At 40.0% G+C, this 15621-nt stretch overlaps 1 protein-coding gene across 1 annotated transcript in view; it reads right to left on the bottom strand.

Annotated features, from left to right (window-relative positions):
• Window positions 1-15621, bottom strand: part of SCIN (scinderin) — an 80509-nt gene that overhangs the window by 19954 nt on the left and 44934 nt on the right. The window contains exons 5-9 of the mRNA XM_043872620.1: window positions 9058-9150; window positions 5702-5834; window positions 5210-5298; window positions 3647-3862; window positions 1444-1565 (exon numbers count right to left, since the gene is read on the bottom strand). Coding sequence (XP_043728555.1) covers window positions 1444-1565; window positions 3647-3862; window positions 5210-5298; window positions 5702-5834; window positions 9058-9150 — 653 coding nt within the window. The remainder of the gene's footprint in view (window positions 1-1443; window positions 1566-3646; window positions 3863-5209; window positions 5299-5701; window positions 5835-9057; window positions 9151-15621) is intronic.

Genomic DNA, 15621 nt, shown 5'->3' with positions numbered 1-15621 from the left:
CGGAGCTATTGCCTAAGGCAGTGCCTGTCAATCATTAAAGTGATTCTGAATCATCCTGAGAACTTGTTAAAACACAGGTTCCGCTTTAGTAGGTCAAAGGTGGGGCCTGATATTCTCTATTTCTAACCAGCTCCCCTGTGACGCTGACAACCCTGGTTTCCAGACCACCCTCGGGGTACCAAGAACCCATGGGGTGGGGACAATCATCTCATCTCCTGATCTTGGTTAAGCTCAAGGCACTGGCCAGTATAAGGGGGAAGTGGTCACACTGTGAGGACAGATGACTCTGTCATCCGGTGGGACACTCACCATAGAGAAAAGTCAGCTTATCAGCAGACACCTGAGTCCCTGTCTATTCAGTATCCTCACTGAAGACAGCTACCACCACGTAGGCAAAGGCAGGATCCTGCGTCATCCTCACAACTTCAACCTACACCTCTCAGCTTTAATATCTTTTTGGAAAATTCTTTTCTTTTCCTCAGTCTTCTCAGCAATATTCCACTTTATCTGATCTCACTTCATAAATAGTCTGAAAATCCAGCATCACGTGATTTGCTGCAGAATCCCGTCCCTTTGGACTAGTCCAGCATGCTCTGTGTACTTCACTTACTCGGTTGGACGTTCCCATTGGCACTGACTCTAAGTCAACTTGAAGGCGAAGGTGTTAGTTACTCAGTCATGTCCTGAGGCTTTGCGACCCTATGGACCATAGCCCACCAGGCGCCTCTGTCCATGGATTCCCCAGGCAAGAATACTGGAGTTGCCATTTTCTTCTCCAGGGGACCTTCCTGACCTGAAGATCAAACCCAGGTCTCCTGCATTGCAGGCAGATTCTATACCATCCGAGCCACCAGGGAAATAAACTTAACCTTCAATTAACTCAAATCATTATGCAAAAAAAGGATAAGAAATGGAAGCAATAGTATTTTTTATTTAGTACTGCTATGAATTTCATGAGGACAAAGAATAAGGATGAATCAGTTTGAGATCTCCAGAGTCTGAAATAGAACCATAAATTATATACATGCCTTAGAGTATCTGATTCATTGAAATGTTGCAACTCCAATCAGGATGAGCCTCTGTGAATTTTAACTTATTGTTAAAATGTACCTGATGCTGGCCAGTTGGAGTGTTGTTAGCTTTCAAAGGAGAAAAGTTATTCAACTACATCTCCACTAAATGAACACTCCCCTTCAGCTATCAAAACCTTTCTCCTAAATTAGTAAGGATGACTGTTATCTAAACTGCTCATGGACAGCAGCTACAAAAACATAGCCAAAATCATACTAGAAGAAAATACGACATTCTTGTTATACAAAGCTCACTAGGCTAAATTATAGGATAATTTTTTATCCCACATTGCATGGAATTTAATGAAATTTAACTCTGGAGCAAAATGTCGCCTCTACAAAACTTGAGATTTTATGAAAGAGGGAAACTTACCAGGTGTAGATAATCTGTCCTCTGGGATAAGTGTAAAGTATAATGTAGCAGTCACCACCATAGAATTCACCATAGGAGTTTCGGTCAATTTCAACCCTACCGTTGTTTTCTACACGCCAAATCTAAAAGGAATAAATATGTGTCTCAAAATAAAAATCTTCTTTATCTAATAATACTTCTCTAAGGTTTAAAAAAACATTTTGGTTTAGATCTGTCATTAAAAACCTTTTACTTTTCTAACTAGTTACAAATCAAGCAACAGGAAGACATTTTTGTCAATCTGGTTATTGACTTCTTACACGCTTATAGTTCTTTTATACTTTTTTCTTTTACACCCTTTGTAGTATTTATCTCAGTTGTGAGCCTGTTGGTTAATAAATAACTATTGTTTGATTGATCAGTGAAAATAACATGACACTCGAGTGAAACAACAAACCGAAATAGTCATCTCAGAAATACATCTCTTAACTTATGTAAATTTTTCATCAGTTGGGAGGCAATTTTTTAAAACTTCTCCTTCCCTGTGCTTTAAGGCATGAGACTGTTTTTTTCCCAGGTAAGAGTGGCAGATTGTGACCAAACAATAAAAATGCCAACTTGCATGACTTCTATTTTCAAAATGTGCCATAAGACTGACTAAGATAGAAGCAGGCAGAACTAGTTACTTTCTATTTCCTCCTCCTCATCACAAGCTAAAGATACTTTTAACTAAAGGTTAAAAGTTGGAGAGAGGAGAGTTGTAAATGAAATGGGAAAGTAACACATGAGTGAGAGATCGCAGACACTGCCTGCATCCCGGGGAGGCTCAGGATAGATCCTCTGTTTTGAAATTGAAGATGAGCAAGTGGAGTGGAGCAGAGCAGTGCTTTCAGAGAGCAGCCTTCCTGCTCCATCCCAGAGGAACAACGGCAGCATGGCTCGGCTAAACCCAAAATCCTAGAGAAAACCCTGGATGTCAGCTTCCCAGGGTGGCATGGGAGGACATCTCAGAACACTACGCTCTGATGCAGCCAGGACACATTTGGAGCTGGGCATCCATGTCCACCACGGGGCTCTCTGGCTGCGCTGAGCTCCAGAAAAGGATGTCTGAGCAGGACACAGACTCGGGCCCCAAAGCTGATAACCCTCTGACAGCGGCCACAGGAGGCACTTCTCTCTTTGCAGTCCCCATAAGCCCTGCCCAGCTTAGACTCACACCTGAAGCCTTTGAAAAGGGGAAAAACACCTTCTTAAATCTCTTACTATAGACTTTGGTCTGAGCAGTGTGTGATAAGCTCTGGGAATGAAGAGATAGATTATTCAATTTCTTCCCTCAAGGAACGACAAGAGGTCTGGGAGGAGAAATCTCTAAGTAAGTGAACAATCCTGTGGTACTTCTGCAATGAATCTGTGAAGAACATGACTTCTGGCTTGAGAACAGAGAGAGACATTTCAGTGCAGAGAGAAGTCTCTTCAGAAGAGATGAAGCTTGTGACTTAACTGAGTTACAGAGGAGGAGTGGGAATGTCACCCAGATGGCGGAGGGGAGGAGCCCTCGAGGCTGTGGAAGGCCTGGGAGGCCCAGCTAAGGATGGATGTTCTCAGGAAGACTGTGGAGAGCCACCAGCATTCTCTAGGACAGAAGCGATCTTACACAGTTCCCCTTAAGTTAGACGACTCAACGGTAGACCAAACATGAAGAGATTTTAGTTAGGCAGAATTCTTAGGTGGGTTTCAACAGTTTTTGTCAGAAAATGGCAATAATCAACAAATTCATTTTGAATACTCCAGAAACATCTGTGAGGTTGGCATGTAACACAGAATTTGCCTTTCTGAACATCCCGAAGGTGCAAGGGAAGGACAGACTTAAGTCCGTGGAGCTTTCGGAGCAATGTACCCACACTGGCCAAGTCTATTCTGCAGGCTTGGACCAGGAAACAAGATGGAGGCAGCTGGGTTCCTTGGAGGCCTCTAAGGTGATTAGGTGATCTCACACAAATTACCTGGCTTCTTAGAATCTCAGCAAACGCACTATACACCAGGACTGAAGGTCAGACAACGTCGTCTTCCAACTTTCAACTACCTGGTTTAATATACAGTCTTGGATAATCTTTATTAATCATTAAAATGCACATTTTACAATGTGTAGCTTCCTGAAGTTATATTTCCACATAAACTGGCATAAATGGGCTTGACAAACAAATAAAGAGAAATATGTAAGTACCTCCACTTTGCCAGAACCATCATCCACCATATGATGCTGGGCTGCCATCTGTGGAGAACTGTGCAATTTTGAGGCATCAAATGGAATTTGTTTTATTTGGGCCACTTTTTCTGTGACATACACTTTCCCGAAGCCATCACTCTGATCTCTATCTCTCCAGTCCTTAAAGAACTGTTTGAAGATTGGTGTTTCACCTCCTTCTGGAAGAACTTGAATCTGAAATGTAAAAAATTATTACTATTATTAGTTCAGTGGGTAAAGCATCAGACTTTTAATCCAAGGGTCCAGGGCTCATGTCTCTGTTCAGCTGCTCTGGTTTGGGCTTCCCTTGTGGCGCAGTGGTAAAGAATCTGCCAATGCAGGAGACATGGGTTTGATCTCTGGGTCAGGAAGATCCCCTGGAAAAGGAAATGGCAACCACTCCAGTATCCTTGCCTGGGAAATTCCATGTAAAGAAGAGCCTGGCAGGATATAGTCTGTGGGATCGCAAGTAGTTGAACATGACTAGTGACTAAACAATAATAATTATAAACAGAAAAATAAGAGGCCAAAGAAAAACATTAATCTAGTTGTGGAGAAAAAACTAAGGAAATGCAAGGAGGATCCTTTTTTTTAAAGATGACAAATGCAAACTTAGAAACTGGAATCCTTATATGAATGCAAAAGGAAAAGTATCATATATGAAGCTAAAACAATTCAACCCTGCTTTTTTTCTTATAGCTAAAGTAATCGCCAATGAATGTGGATGTTTGAGAGAAGAATCAAGTCATTTCATATGTTACCATTACAGTCAAATAAGTTTGACTGTTTTTCTATATTATGTTCATAGGAGGCCCATGACCTGAAAGAAATTATCTCCTTGAGCTACTTTTGCCGGGACATAAAAATGAAGAAAAAAGATGAAGCTAGGAGATTCAGAAAAGAAGAGCAACTAGTCAGTGTCTAAGTTAATCTCCATGAAGGCAACTATTTTCCGGGCATTCAGTTCAGTTCAGCTGCTCAGTCGTGTCCGACTCTTTGCGACCCCATGAATCGCAGCACGCCAGGCCTCCCTGTCCATCACCAACTCCCGGAGTCCACCCAAACCCACGTCCATCGAGTCGGTGATGCCATCCAGCCATCTCATCCTCTGTCGTCCCCTTCTCCTCCTGCCCCCAATCCCTCCCAGCATCAGGGTCTTTTCCAATGAGTTAACTCTTGGCATGAGGTGGCCAGAGTATTGGAGTTAGTCCCTGTTTATACAACTTGCTCTAAGGAATAACTGATATATGCTCTCAGTTAATTCAACTGTGCTTGACCATCTGGACTTAAAGCCTGTGCAGTTAGTGAATGGGCTTTTTATTCTAATCACAGAGTCCCATGGAAAGTCTAATCTCCTATTTCTGCAAAATTCCATCCTCCACAGAGAGTTCTAGGCGCACAGCACATAACCCTGCACGCACATAGGTAAGAATGACGTCTGTGTGTGCTTTTTTGAACTAAATTCGCTCATAAGTTTTGTGGTGATGTCATGAGCTCCCAAATTTAAAAATTTTTTCCTAGCTAGTTCATTTCCATACGTACTTGGGTATTCGTAGAATAATTCATTTGCCCTAGGAATTCCTCAGCAGTCTTCATGGCAGCCTTTCTCTCCTGGGGATTAGCATCTTTACCTAACATGCAACATAAATGAAAGAGAATTTTAGAGGCAAGATATTACATCATTAAGAGATACTTGTGCACCAAAAATTAAACATAATTAGAATTTAATTTAACTACAATACTGAAAAATGACAAAAACTTCCTAGTATACTAAATATGTTTAACAATATTATAATATACAATATATAAAAAAATTCTATTTCTAGTGCCCAAAGACTTTCTTTTACCCCATCATCCCTGGTAAACAAGGCTAATAGTAAGAAAATATGGTTTTGATGTCTGTATTGTATAGATCATGCAGAGAGGTAAGCAATTTTTTAAGTCAGAAAAGATGTTTTATTTATCTTTCTGAAGAAATACATATAAATCTGAAGTATGTCAACAATGCCAATGGCATTTTTTTTTTTTTTTTACCTTTCCATACAAAAATCTGTTTTGCAGCACCATGGTCCAAAATGAAGCATTCTTCAGACAGAAGCATCGCCATGGAGAAGGGGTTTTCTTCTGCCACCAGACTCACTTTCATGGAGCCACTGGCATCTGAAACCTGACATGAAAACCATGAGCTTACTTGAGGATGATCAGTGAGTTCTAAACTGTGATCGTGGTGACAGTTGCCAACACTGTACATGTAATAAAAACCACTGAACTGCACACTTTAAATGGATAAACTATATCATATGTAAGTTATATCTCAACAAAGCTATTTCAAAGAAAACAAAGACAAAAAAAATCCCTCATGAACCCAGTTATACCTTGGAAAAGATTTTCTCAAAGCCCTTTAGCATAAAAGTACTACTAATAAAAAGCTAAGTTTCAACACAGAAAATAATAGTGATAATAATCATGGATAAAGTTTGTTTCAGTTTTTCACATATACCAGGCGCCACACAATGAACTTTACATGATTATTTCTTAGTCTTTATAAAAATCTTTGAAATAGATAACCTTGTACTCATCACACACACAGAAAGCTGAAGCTTAAACGTTCATTCATTCAATATTCACTGAGTACTACCATAGGCCAGACACTGTGGTAAGGAAGGCATTGATGCATTATAGCTTATGCTTACAGACTTTTTCAACATGGAGCCTGTAATCTCCTTAAATACTTTGTATAAATTATCAAAGTAAATCTCATGTCACAAATAAAACATCGTAAAATAAAACTTGTGACATCTATGTCACAAGTAAACTTACCGAGACTTCCGAAGTTTAGAAACGGCTACAGAACCTTTTTTTTTTTTTTTTTTTAAAGCTGGAGACTTACAGCTTACAAAGTCTTAACAAAATTTCCTAGGTTAGAACTCAGTTTTTTCAAGGCCTGGTAGGCTGCAAGGTAATCCACCTGGGCACTTGTTAAATATGCAGATTTGAGGGTCCTCCCTAGATGAGTGGTGGGGTTTTACAGCACTGCGGTGGGGTTTGAATTCTGTATTTTTAGAAACCACCCTAGGTGACTCAGCTTCCTAGCCCTGTGTTGTGGCGTTAAGTCATTTCAGTCGTGTCCAACTCTTTGAGATCCTATGGACTGTAACCTGCCAGGCTCCTCTGTCCATGGAATTCTCTAGGCAAGAATACTGGAGTGGGTTGCCACGCTCTTTGCCAGGGGATCTTCCCTAGCCAGGGATCGAACCTGAGTCTCTGATGTCTCCTGCATTGTCAGGAAGGCTCTTTACCACTAGCGCCACCTGGGAAGCCCTGTTCAGCTAGTCCTAATTATTTTCAGGACAGAAATAGAAGTATGCAATACATGATACACCCACTAGAGAGAGCATTGACTCAAGATTAACATGTGTGTGTTAGTCGCTCAGTTGTATCTGACTCTCTGAGACCCTATGGACTGTAACCTGCCAGGCTCCTCTGTCCATGGGATTCTCCAGGCAAGAAATGTGGAATGGGTTGCCATTCCCTTCTCCAAGGGATCTTCCCGACCCAGAGGTTGAACCCTGGTCTCCTGCATTGCAGGCAGATTATTTATCAACTGAGCCACCAGGGAAGCCCCAAGATTAACATGTTCATGCTTATTTCTTTACTCTCATGATGCTATCTGAGGGGAGAACAGCTTTATTTAACGAGGTGACATAAAAGGTGTTTGTTAAACTCTTGAAATTGGGTTTTAGAAACCCAATTCTAATTATAAAAATAATAAATATAAATTAAAATAAATTTGTTTTTAAAAATAAATAAATAATTTAATTAAAAATAAATAAATATAATAAAAATGAAACCCAATAATAAAAAATAAGCAGTCACAAAATCTTTAGAATAACAATTTCTGTGTGGCTTATATTAAAATTATCAGCATTTAGGAGTGGTAAAGACATTTTCCTTTGCCGTCTAGAAGAAAAGAATCTATTTCTCCTTTCTTTCTACAAAAAAGGAAGTTATTCTACACAAGACAGTAACTTGAACTTCATTTAAAAATCAGTGTGTCTGAGCTAGCCCATTCGTTTAAAGAGCAGAGACTAGAAGTCCTTCTTGTCAGAGATGAGAAAGGGACTCAGTTCCACAGGGAGACTGTGGTCTGCTCCAGATCATGTGCTTGGAAAGTTACAAAGGGAGGGAATGCCTAACGGATGCCATGTGACCAGTCTCCTCACCTGGTACATCGTGTGGATTTTGTTATCCTCACCAGCAATAAAATCATAAAACTGTGGGTTGGAAGGAACCTAGGTAGTCTTCCAATTTAATCTCTCTTTCTTCAGATAAGAAAACTAAGGCCCAGAATGGCCGTGTCTTGGCCAAGGTCACCCAGGCAGTCCTTCCCACAGAGTTAACATGGAACTAAGTCTGCCAACACCCAGGACAGTTTTTACCTTTTTTCCTTCCAGCTGTTTGATTTGATAGCCTTGCCCTCTTATAAAAATAAAGACTTCATGATAGCTAAACAGGATATTTCAAGTAAGGTCACAATTTTATAGCTCATTAGGATTTCATAAGAAAAAGCTTACCGTCTTTTTACTCTATGAAGGAAACACTTTATTGACTGCATTGTACTGAATGTAAAATATCAGGATATATTATTGCTGGAGCGATGAGCAGCGGCTGCAAGGAGCTGGAGCGGCAAGCGGCCAAGAGAGCTACCCCACGTCCAAGGTAAGGAGCAGCAGCTGCGCTTTGCACCAAAGAATTGATGCTTTTGAACTGTGGTGTTGGAGAAGACTCTTGAGAGTCCCTTGGACTGCAAGGAGATCCAACCAATCCATCCTAAAGGAAATCAGTCCTGAGTGTTCATTGGAAGGACTGATGTTGAAGCTGAAACTCCAATACTTCGGCCACCTGATGCAAAGAGCTGACTCATTTGAAAAGACCCTGACGCTGGGAAAGATTGAGGGCAGGAGGAGAAGGGGACGACAGAGGATGAGATGGCTGGATGGCATCACTGACTCAGTGGACATGAGTTTGAGTGGACTCCGGGAGCTGGTGACGGACAGGGAGGCCTGGCGTGCTGTGGTCCATGGGGTCGCAGAGTCGGACACAACTGAGGACTGAGCGGAACTGATGCAAACTAGTACAGCAACAGTATGTATAATTTTTTAATTTAAATCACAGCAAATTATTTGTTATTTTTAATAAAAAATTTTAAAGTAATAGAAATAGGAGTTTTAAATAACTGTGTTAAAGCACAGAACAAATTCTTCCCACACACTTCTCTTTGAGGGCAACGAGGAGCATTGTCATCTGTGGTAAACAGTCCCTCCCCAGCAGGTCTCCCCAGCACCAACCTGTCCAATAAAAACAACAGAACTTCCTACCAGTGAACTCACCATGTAGAGTTTAGCCATTTTCCTATTAGTTATATCTGCTTTGATGTCATCATCATCTTCTCCATCCCTAAGCTCTGGCTTTTTCCCTAATACCTGGAAAAAAGTGTACAGATAAAAAGATAAAGACCTCTCATTAATGGTGCAAAGTTTTAAAAAAAGATTCTAAAGTCATAGATTATAAAATATTAGCAACTGCAATGACGAGGCTCAGACATTTCTCACCAATCACACTAAACTGGCCTTCTCCCACAGGTCAAATCAATTTATAGCATTAAGTAAACAAACACTGCGTTTGCTGGTGATGTGAACTTTCAAGAAAGAGAAATCCCAAACTTGAAAGTGTAGGTCTCCGTAATTTTGAAAACTAGTAGCAATTAATTAAAATATGAGTTCTAAGTTCAGCTGTGCAACAAAATATCTTCCATAACCTCTGCTTCTACAAGCAATCTATAGGTTTTATTAATTTATTATAACAAGTCTTGGTCAAAATTACTCTTTGAGGGTAGGGTACTATTATTATTATTGATATAGGCCAGGCTAGATAAAATGTCAGTTAATCATATCATGCTTTGCTTCCTGCTGCATTTTTGACACAGAACAAACGAACATCAAATGAATGAATGTGCTTATGTACTCTTCGCACACCTGATGCAATCCAAAAGTTTAAGGAAAACACTTGGTAGAAAATACATTTGGATCTGCTCTGAATTTCTGTACACTAAAATATCCCCCAAAATGCCTATAAAGATGTTAATTAATGAATTTAATTAATTGACATAAATATCATAGTATGTTAAGAACAGGAATCAAATATAAATTTATTCAAAACAATGAGTTTTATAACACAAAGATATAAATTCAAGTTTAAAAATGCAAAGATGCTACTCATTTAGATTTAATAAATATTTAATACACAATGAGATTCCATGCATAATGTGTTTTACAGTCAGTATTCTTTACAAATATACTGTATGAAAATACATACTACTGAATATCAGACAACAATAAAAATTTATATGAATTCTAATCTATGCATGAGTATGGCACAGTCTCGAGTTTAGAAATCTACTAAAGACTTATTTTCCTCTGGGACTACGCCCATCTTTTTGCTTACACAATGATGCATAAAATCCTTTAATTATTGGACATACTAAATGATTGCAATATAGTTTTTCTTTTTTTGCTAAAAGTAGGATCAAGACAAAAGTTAAAATGCAACCAAATTTGCTTTTTTTTATAACAATTTTATCTTGGTTAGAAATATGTATCCCTTATAAGAGCAGTGAAAGATGTCATATACCCTTTTGAAGTTCTACTCCAATGAAGACAGTCGTTTGGAATCAATAGTTTGGGATAAGGACATATTTAACACTGAGACATCTCCCAGTGGACTAAGTAAGTCTGAGATTTGGGGCATACTCTTAACTTTTCATTTTCAGACCACAGTTCCATATTAGCTAAGGATCTGTTTTATTTTTATTTATTTTTTATTGAAGGATAATTGCTTTACAGAATTTTGTTGTTTTCTGTCAAACCTCAACGTGAATCAGCCATAGGTATACATATATACCCTCCCTTTTGAACCTCCCTCCCATCCACCTCCCCAACCCATCCCTCTAGGTTGATAGAGTCTCTGTTTAAGTTTTCCTGAGCGATACAGCAAATTCCCGTTGGCTATCTATTTTATATATGGTAATGTAAGTTTCCGTGTTATCTTTCCATACCTCTCACCCTCTCCTCCCCTCTGCCCATGTCCATAAGTCTATTTGCTATGTTTATTTCTCCACAGTTGCCCAATAAATAAATTCTTCAGTACCGTTTTTCTAGATTCTGTATCTATGTATTAGAATATGGTATTTATCTTGCTCTTTCTGACTTACTTCTCTGTATAATAGGTTCTAGGTTCATCCACATCATTAGATCTGACTCAAAGGTGTTCCTTTTTATGGCTGAGTAATATTCCATTGTGTATATATACAACAACTTTTTATCCATTCATCTGTTGATAGACATCTAGGTTGCTTCCATGTTCTAGCTATTGTAAATACTGCTGCAATGAACAATGGGATACACGTGTGTTTTTCAGTTTTGGTTTCCACAGGATATATGCCTAGGAATGGGATTGCTGTGTCATATGGTGGCTTTATTCCTAATTTTTAAGGAATCTCCATACCGTCTTTCATAGCGGCTGTATCAATTTACATTCCACTAACAGTGCAAGAGTGTTCCCTTTTCTCCACACCCTCTCCAGCATTCATTGTTTGGAGACTTTTGATGATAGCCATGATGATGGCCTAACCCTAACCCTAACTCTAACCCAACCCTAACCCTAACCCTTAACCCTAATCCTAGCCCTAACCCTAACCCTAATGATGATGGCCATTCTGAGTGGTATGAGGTGATATCTCATTGTAGTCTTGATTTGCATTTCTCTAATAATGAGCAATGTTAGCATCTTTTCATGTGTTTGTTAGCCATCTGTATGTCTTCTTTGGAGAAATGTCTGCTTAGGTCTTTTCCCACTTTTTGATTGGGTTGTTTGGTTGTTTTTGTTTTGTTTTTTTTTTTTTGGTATTGAGTTGTATGAGCTGCTTGTATATTTTGCAAATTAATCCTTTGTCAGTTGTTTCATTTGCTATTATTTTCTCCCATTCTGAGGGGTCTTTTCACCTTGCTTACAGTTTTCTTTCCTGTGCAAAAGTTTTTAAGTTTGATCAGGTCCCACTTATTTACTTTTGCTTTTATTTCCATTACTCTAGGAGGTGGATCTTAGAGGATCTTGCTTTGATTTATGTCATAGAGAGTCCTAGCTACAGCAATCAGAGAAGAAAAAGAAATAAAAGGAATCCAGATCAGAAAAGAAGTAGTAAAGCTCTCACTGTTTGCAGATGACATGACACTGTATATAGAAAACCCTAAGGATAGTATCAGAAAATTACTAGAGCTAATCAGTGAATTTAGCAAAGTTGCAGGATACAAAATCAATACACAGAAATCACATGCATTTCTATATACGAACAACGAAAAATCAGAGAAATTAAGGAATCAATCCCATTCACCACTGCAACAAAAAGAATTAAATATCTAGGAATAAACTTAGCTAAGGAGACAAAAGAACTCAACACAGAAAATTATAAGACACTAATGAAAGAAATAAAAGATGACATAAACAGATGGCGAGATATTCCATGTTCCTGGGTAGGAAGAATCAATATTGTGAAAATGATTATACAACCAAACACAATCTACAGATTCAATGTGATCCCTATCAAATTACCAATGGCATTTTTCACAGAACTAGAACAAAAAATTTCACAGTTCATGTGGAAACACAAAAGACCCCGAATAGCCAAAGCAGTCTTGAGAAAGAAGAATGGAGCTGGAGGAATCAACCTTCCTGACTTCAGATTATACTACATAGCTAAGGATCTTCATTAGCCTCTCAAAGGACTAGAGGGCCTCCCAGGTGGTGCTAGTCGTAAAGAATCCACCTGTCAATGCAGAAGACACAAGACACACGGGTTCAATTCCTGGCTGGGGAAGATCCCCTGTAGGAGGGCATGGCAACCCACTCCAGTATTGTTGCCTGGAGAATCCCAGACAGAGGAGTCTGGCAGGCTACAGTCCATAGGGTCACACACACACAGTCGGACATGACTGAAGCAACTTAGCATACACTCATGCACAGACTGTAACATAGTTGGAAATTGAGTCCAGGAATTTACCAGAAACAGGCTTAACTCCAGAGGTACAGAGAGGCTATCTGTTGTCCAGTATCATTTTAAAATTCAGTTCAATAACCAAGCATTTTGCCCAATATCTGACTGGGACGAATTTCCAACTGCCTGAATTGAAGTGAAGTGAAAGTTGCTCAGTCATGTCTGACTCTTTGTGACCCCATCAACTGTAGCGACCAGGCTCCTCTGTCCATGGAATTCTGCAAGTAAAAATACTGAAGTAGGTTTCCATTCCCTTCTCCAGGGGATCTTCCCAACCCAGAGATGCAACCTGAGTCTCCTACACTGCAGGCAGATGCTTTACCATCTGAGCCAACAGGATTCCCTAATGACTCAAATTGTAAAAAAATCCAATTGCCTGCATAACCCTTAAAAACTTTACATCTTTCCTAGAAAGAAAAAAATACTATGTTCACTTTATCAACGAGGCCATACATTTTGATCTCTGAAATAACCTGTAAATACAGCTTTTCTTTTTCTCAATAGGTAAGATAATGTCTAAATTTAAAACACTCATTTTAGGTTTCTCAATTGATGAGCATTTAGCTTGTGTAACTCTTTGTGTGTGAAATAACATGTATCAACAATCTAAAGAGGAAGTGAAACAGAGAAATCTTATCTGAGAATGCTCCTTGAAAGTTTCACCTAAACCAAGATCTGCCATTCCAGCTTGGAGTCCCCACTTTCCTTCAATTATTTCCTGTAAGTTTCCACTTAAAAGTACCACCATCCTCTAACATGCTCCAAACTTAACTTTATCTTTCCACAAAACTGACCATTCTCCACCCGTGTCAGTGAATCTCTATTCCTCTCTCCACCTGGACTTAAAATCATGACATCAGTTTTGAATACCTGCTGTCTTTCATTTTGAATCTCTTAGCAGCTTAGTCATTAAATTCTCCCTCTTTACCGATGATGTTGAAAGTCTCTGATTCCTGTCTATATTAACCTCCACCCTAGTTAAGTTCTTCATCACTCAAGTCACAGGTTAGGCCTACTCCTGTCAATTCCCTCCTTCCTTCAGTGCCCCATTCATCTTTTCATCCAGAAAGTTATTCTTTACAGTGGCTGGAAGACTCCCTATTTCACTTTACTTCAGTGTTTCAAGAAGATGACTCCAAATACGATTTACATCTTTTATCTGCAGTAGTGATTCTTTTTGTTTGTTTGCTTTATTTATTTATTTATGGCTGTGCTGGGTCTTCACTGATGCCCAGGCTTTTCTCTAGTTGCAGAGAGCAAGGGGCTACTCTCTAGTCATGGTACACAGACTTCTCTTGTGGCTTCTCTCATTGTGGAGCACAGCTCTAGGGCATGTGGACTTCAGTAGTTGCAGCTCCCAGACGCTAGAGCACAGGCTCAGTAGTTGTGGCACACTGGCTTAGCTGCCTCAAAGCATGTGGAATCTTCCTGGAGCAGGGATGGAACCCATGTCCCCTTCATTGGCAGGGGGGATTTTTTATCATTGAGCCATCAGGGAAGCGGGGCAGTAGTGATTCTTAAGCTTCAATGTGCTCAAGCAGCATCTGGGTAACTTGATAAAATACAGATTCCCAACTGCCAGCTATTACAGTGAATTTGAGGTGAAACCCAGGAATCTGCAGGATTCCCAGGTGGCACTAGTGGTAAAGAACCTGCCTGCCAGTACTGGAGCCATAAGAGAAGTGGGTTCTATCCATGGGTTGGGAAGATCCCCTGGAGGAGGGCATGGCAGCCCACTCCAGTATTCTTGGCTAGAGAATCCCATGGACAGAGGAGCCTGGTGAGCTATAGTCCATGTGGTTGCAAAGAGTCAGACACAATGGAAGCGAATTAGCACACGGGCATGCACCAGAAATCTGCAGATGATTCTGAATTGGATGCTACTGACAGAGCCCCAACTCCTCTGAGATGATTCTGAGTTGGATGCTACTGACAGAGCCCCCAACTCCTCTGCTCGGATTCCAAGGCACCTCCAGAGGCTGGATGTAACGTACTCAGCATTATTTCCCAGCATCTACCAAGTAACCTCCTCTAATCAGGCTGATATTTTTCCATGTTCCCTGGCAGCTGTGCACTTTCCTTCCCCAGGGCTGTACTTAATGCTGCATGTAACTCACCTAGGTTGACTGGGTGTGGCAGAAGCAAAACCAAACAACTACTCTTTGGTTGATTCAGCTAATTATAATTAGCACAATACTGTTCAGCATAGTAATAGCTACCACTTACTGAATGTCTCCTATGAGGCACACATAGACACATGTTAATTTCAACTTTATAAGAGCTCCTGTGAACCAGATACTGTTATTTTACAGAAAAGGTCACTGATACCCAATGAAGCAAAGGGATTGTTTTACACACTGCTACGTGTTGAGGCTGAGATTCTGGTTGTTGTTCAGTTGCTCAGTCATGTCTGACTCTTTGTGACTCAATGGACTGCAGCACACCAGGCTTCCCTGTCCTTCACCATCTCCCAAAGTTTACTCAAACTCATGTCCACTGAGTCAGTGATGCCATCCAACCATCTCATCCTCTGTAGTTCCCTTCTCCTCCCACCTTCAATCTTTCCCAGCATCAGGGTCTTTTCTTATTTATTTATTTTTTTATTAGTTGGAGGCTAATTACATCACAACATTTCAGTGGGTTTTGTCATACATTGATATTGAGTTGGCTCTTCGCACCAGGTGGCCAAAGGATTGGAGTTTCAGCTTCAGCATCAGTCCTTCCAATGAATATTCAAGGTTGGTTTTCTTTAGGGTTGACTGGTTGGATCGTCTTGCAGTCCAAGGGACTCTCAAGAGTCTTCTCCAACACTACAGTTCAAGAACGTCAATGCTTCAGTGCTCAG

This window comes from Cervus elaphus, chromosome 18 (assembly GCF_910594005.1).
Source record: "Cervus elaphus chromosome 18, mCerEla1.1, whole genome shotgun sequence".
Taxonomy (NCBI): domain Eukaryota; kingdom Metazoa; phylum Chordata; class Mammalia; order Artiodactyla; family Cervidae; genus Cervus; species Cervus elaphus.
The sequence above is the reverse complement of the archived record's forward strand: the minus strand, read 5'-3'. Positions and strand labels throughout refer to the sequence as shown.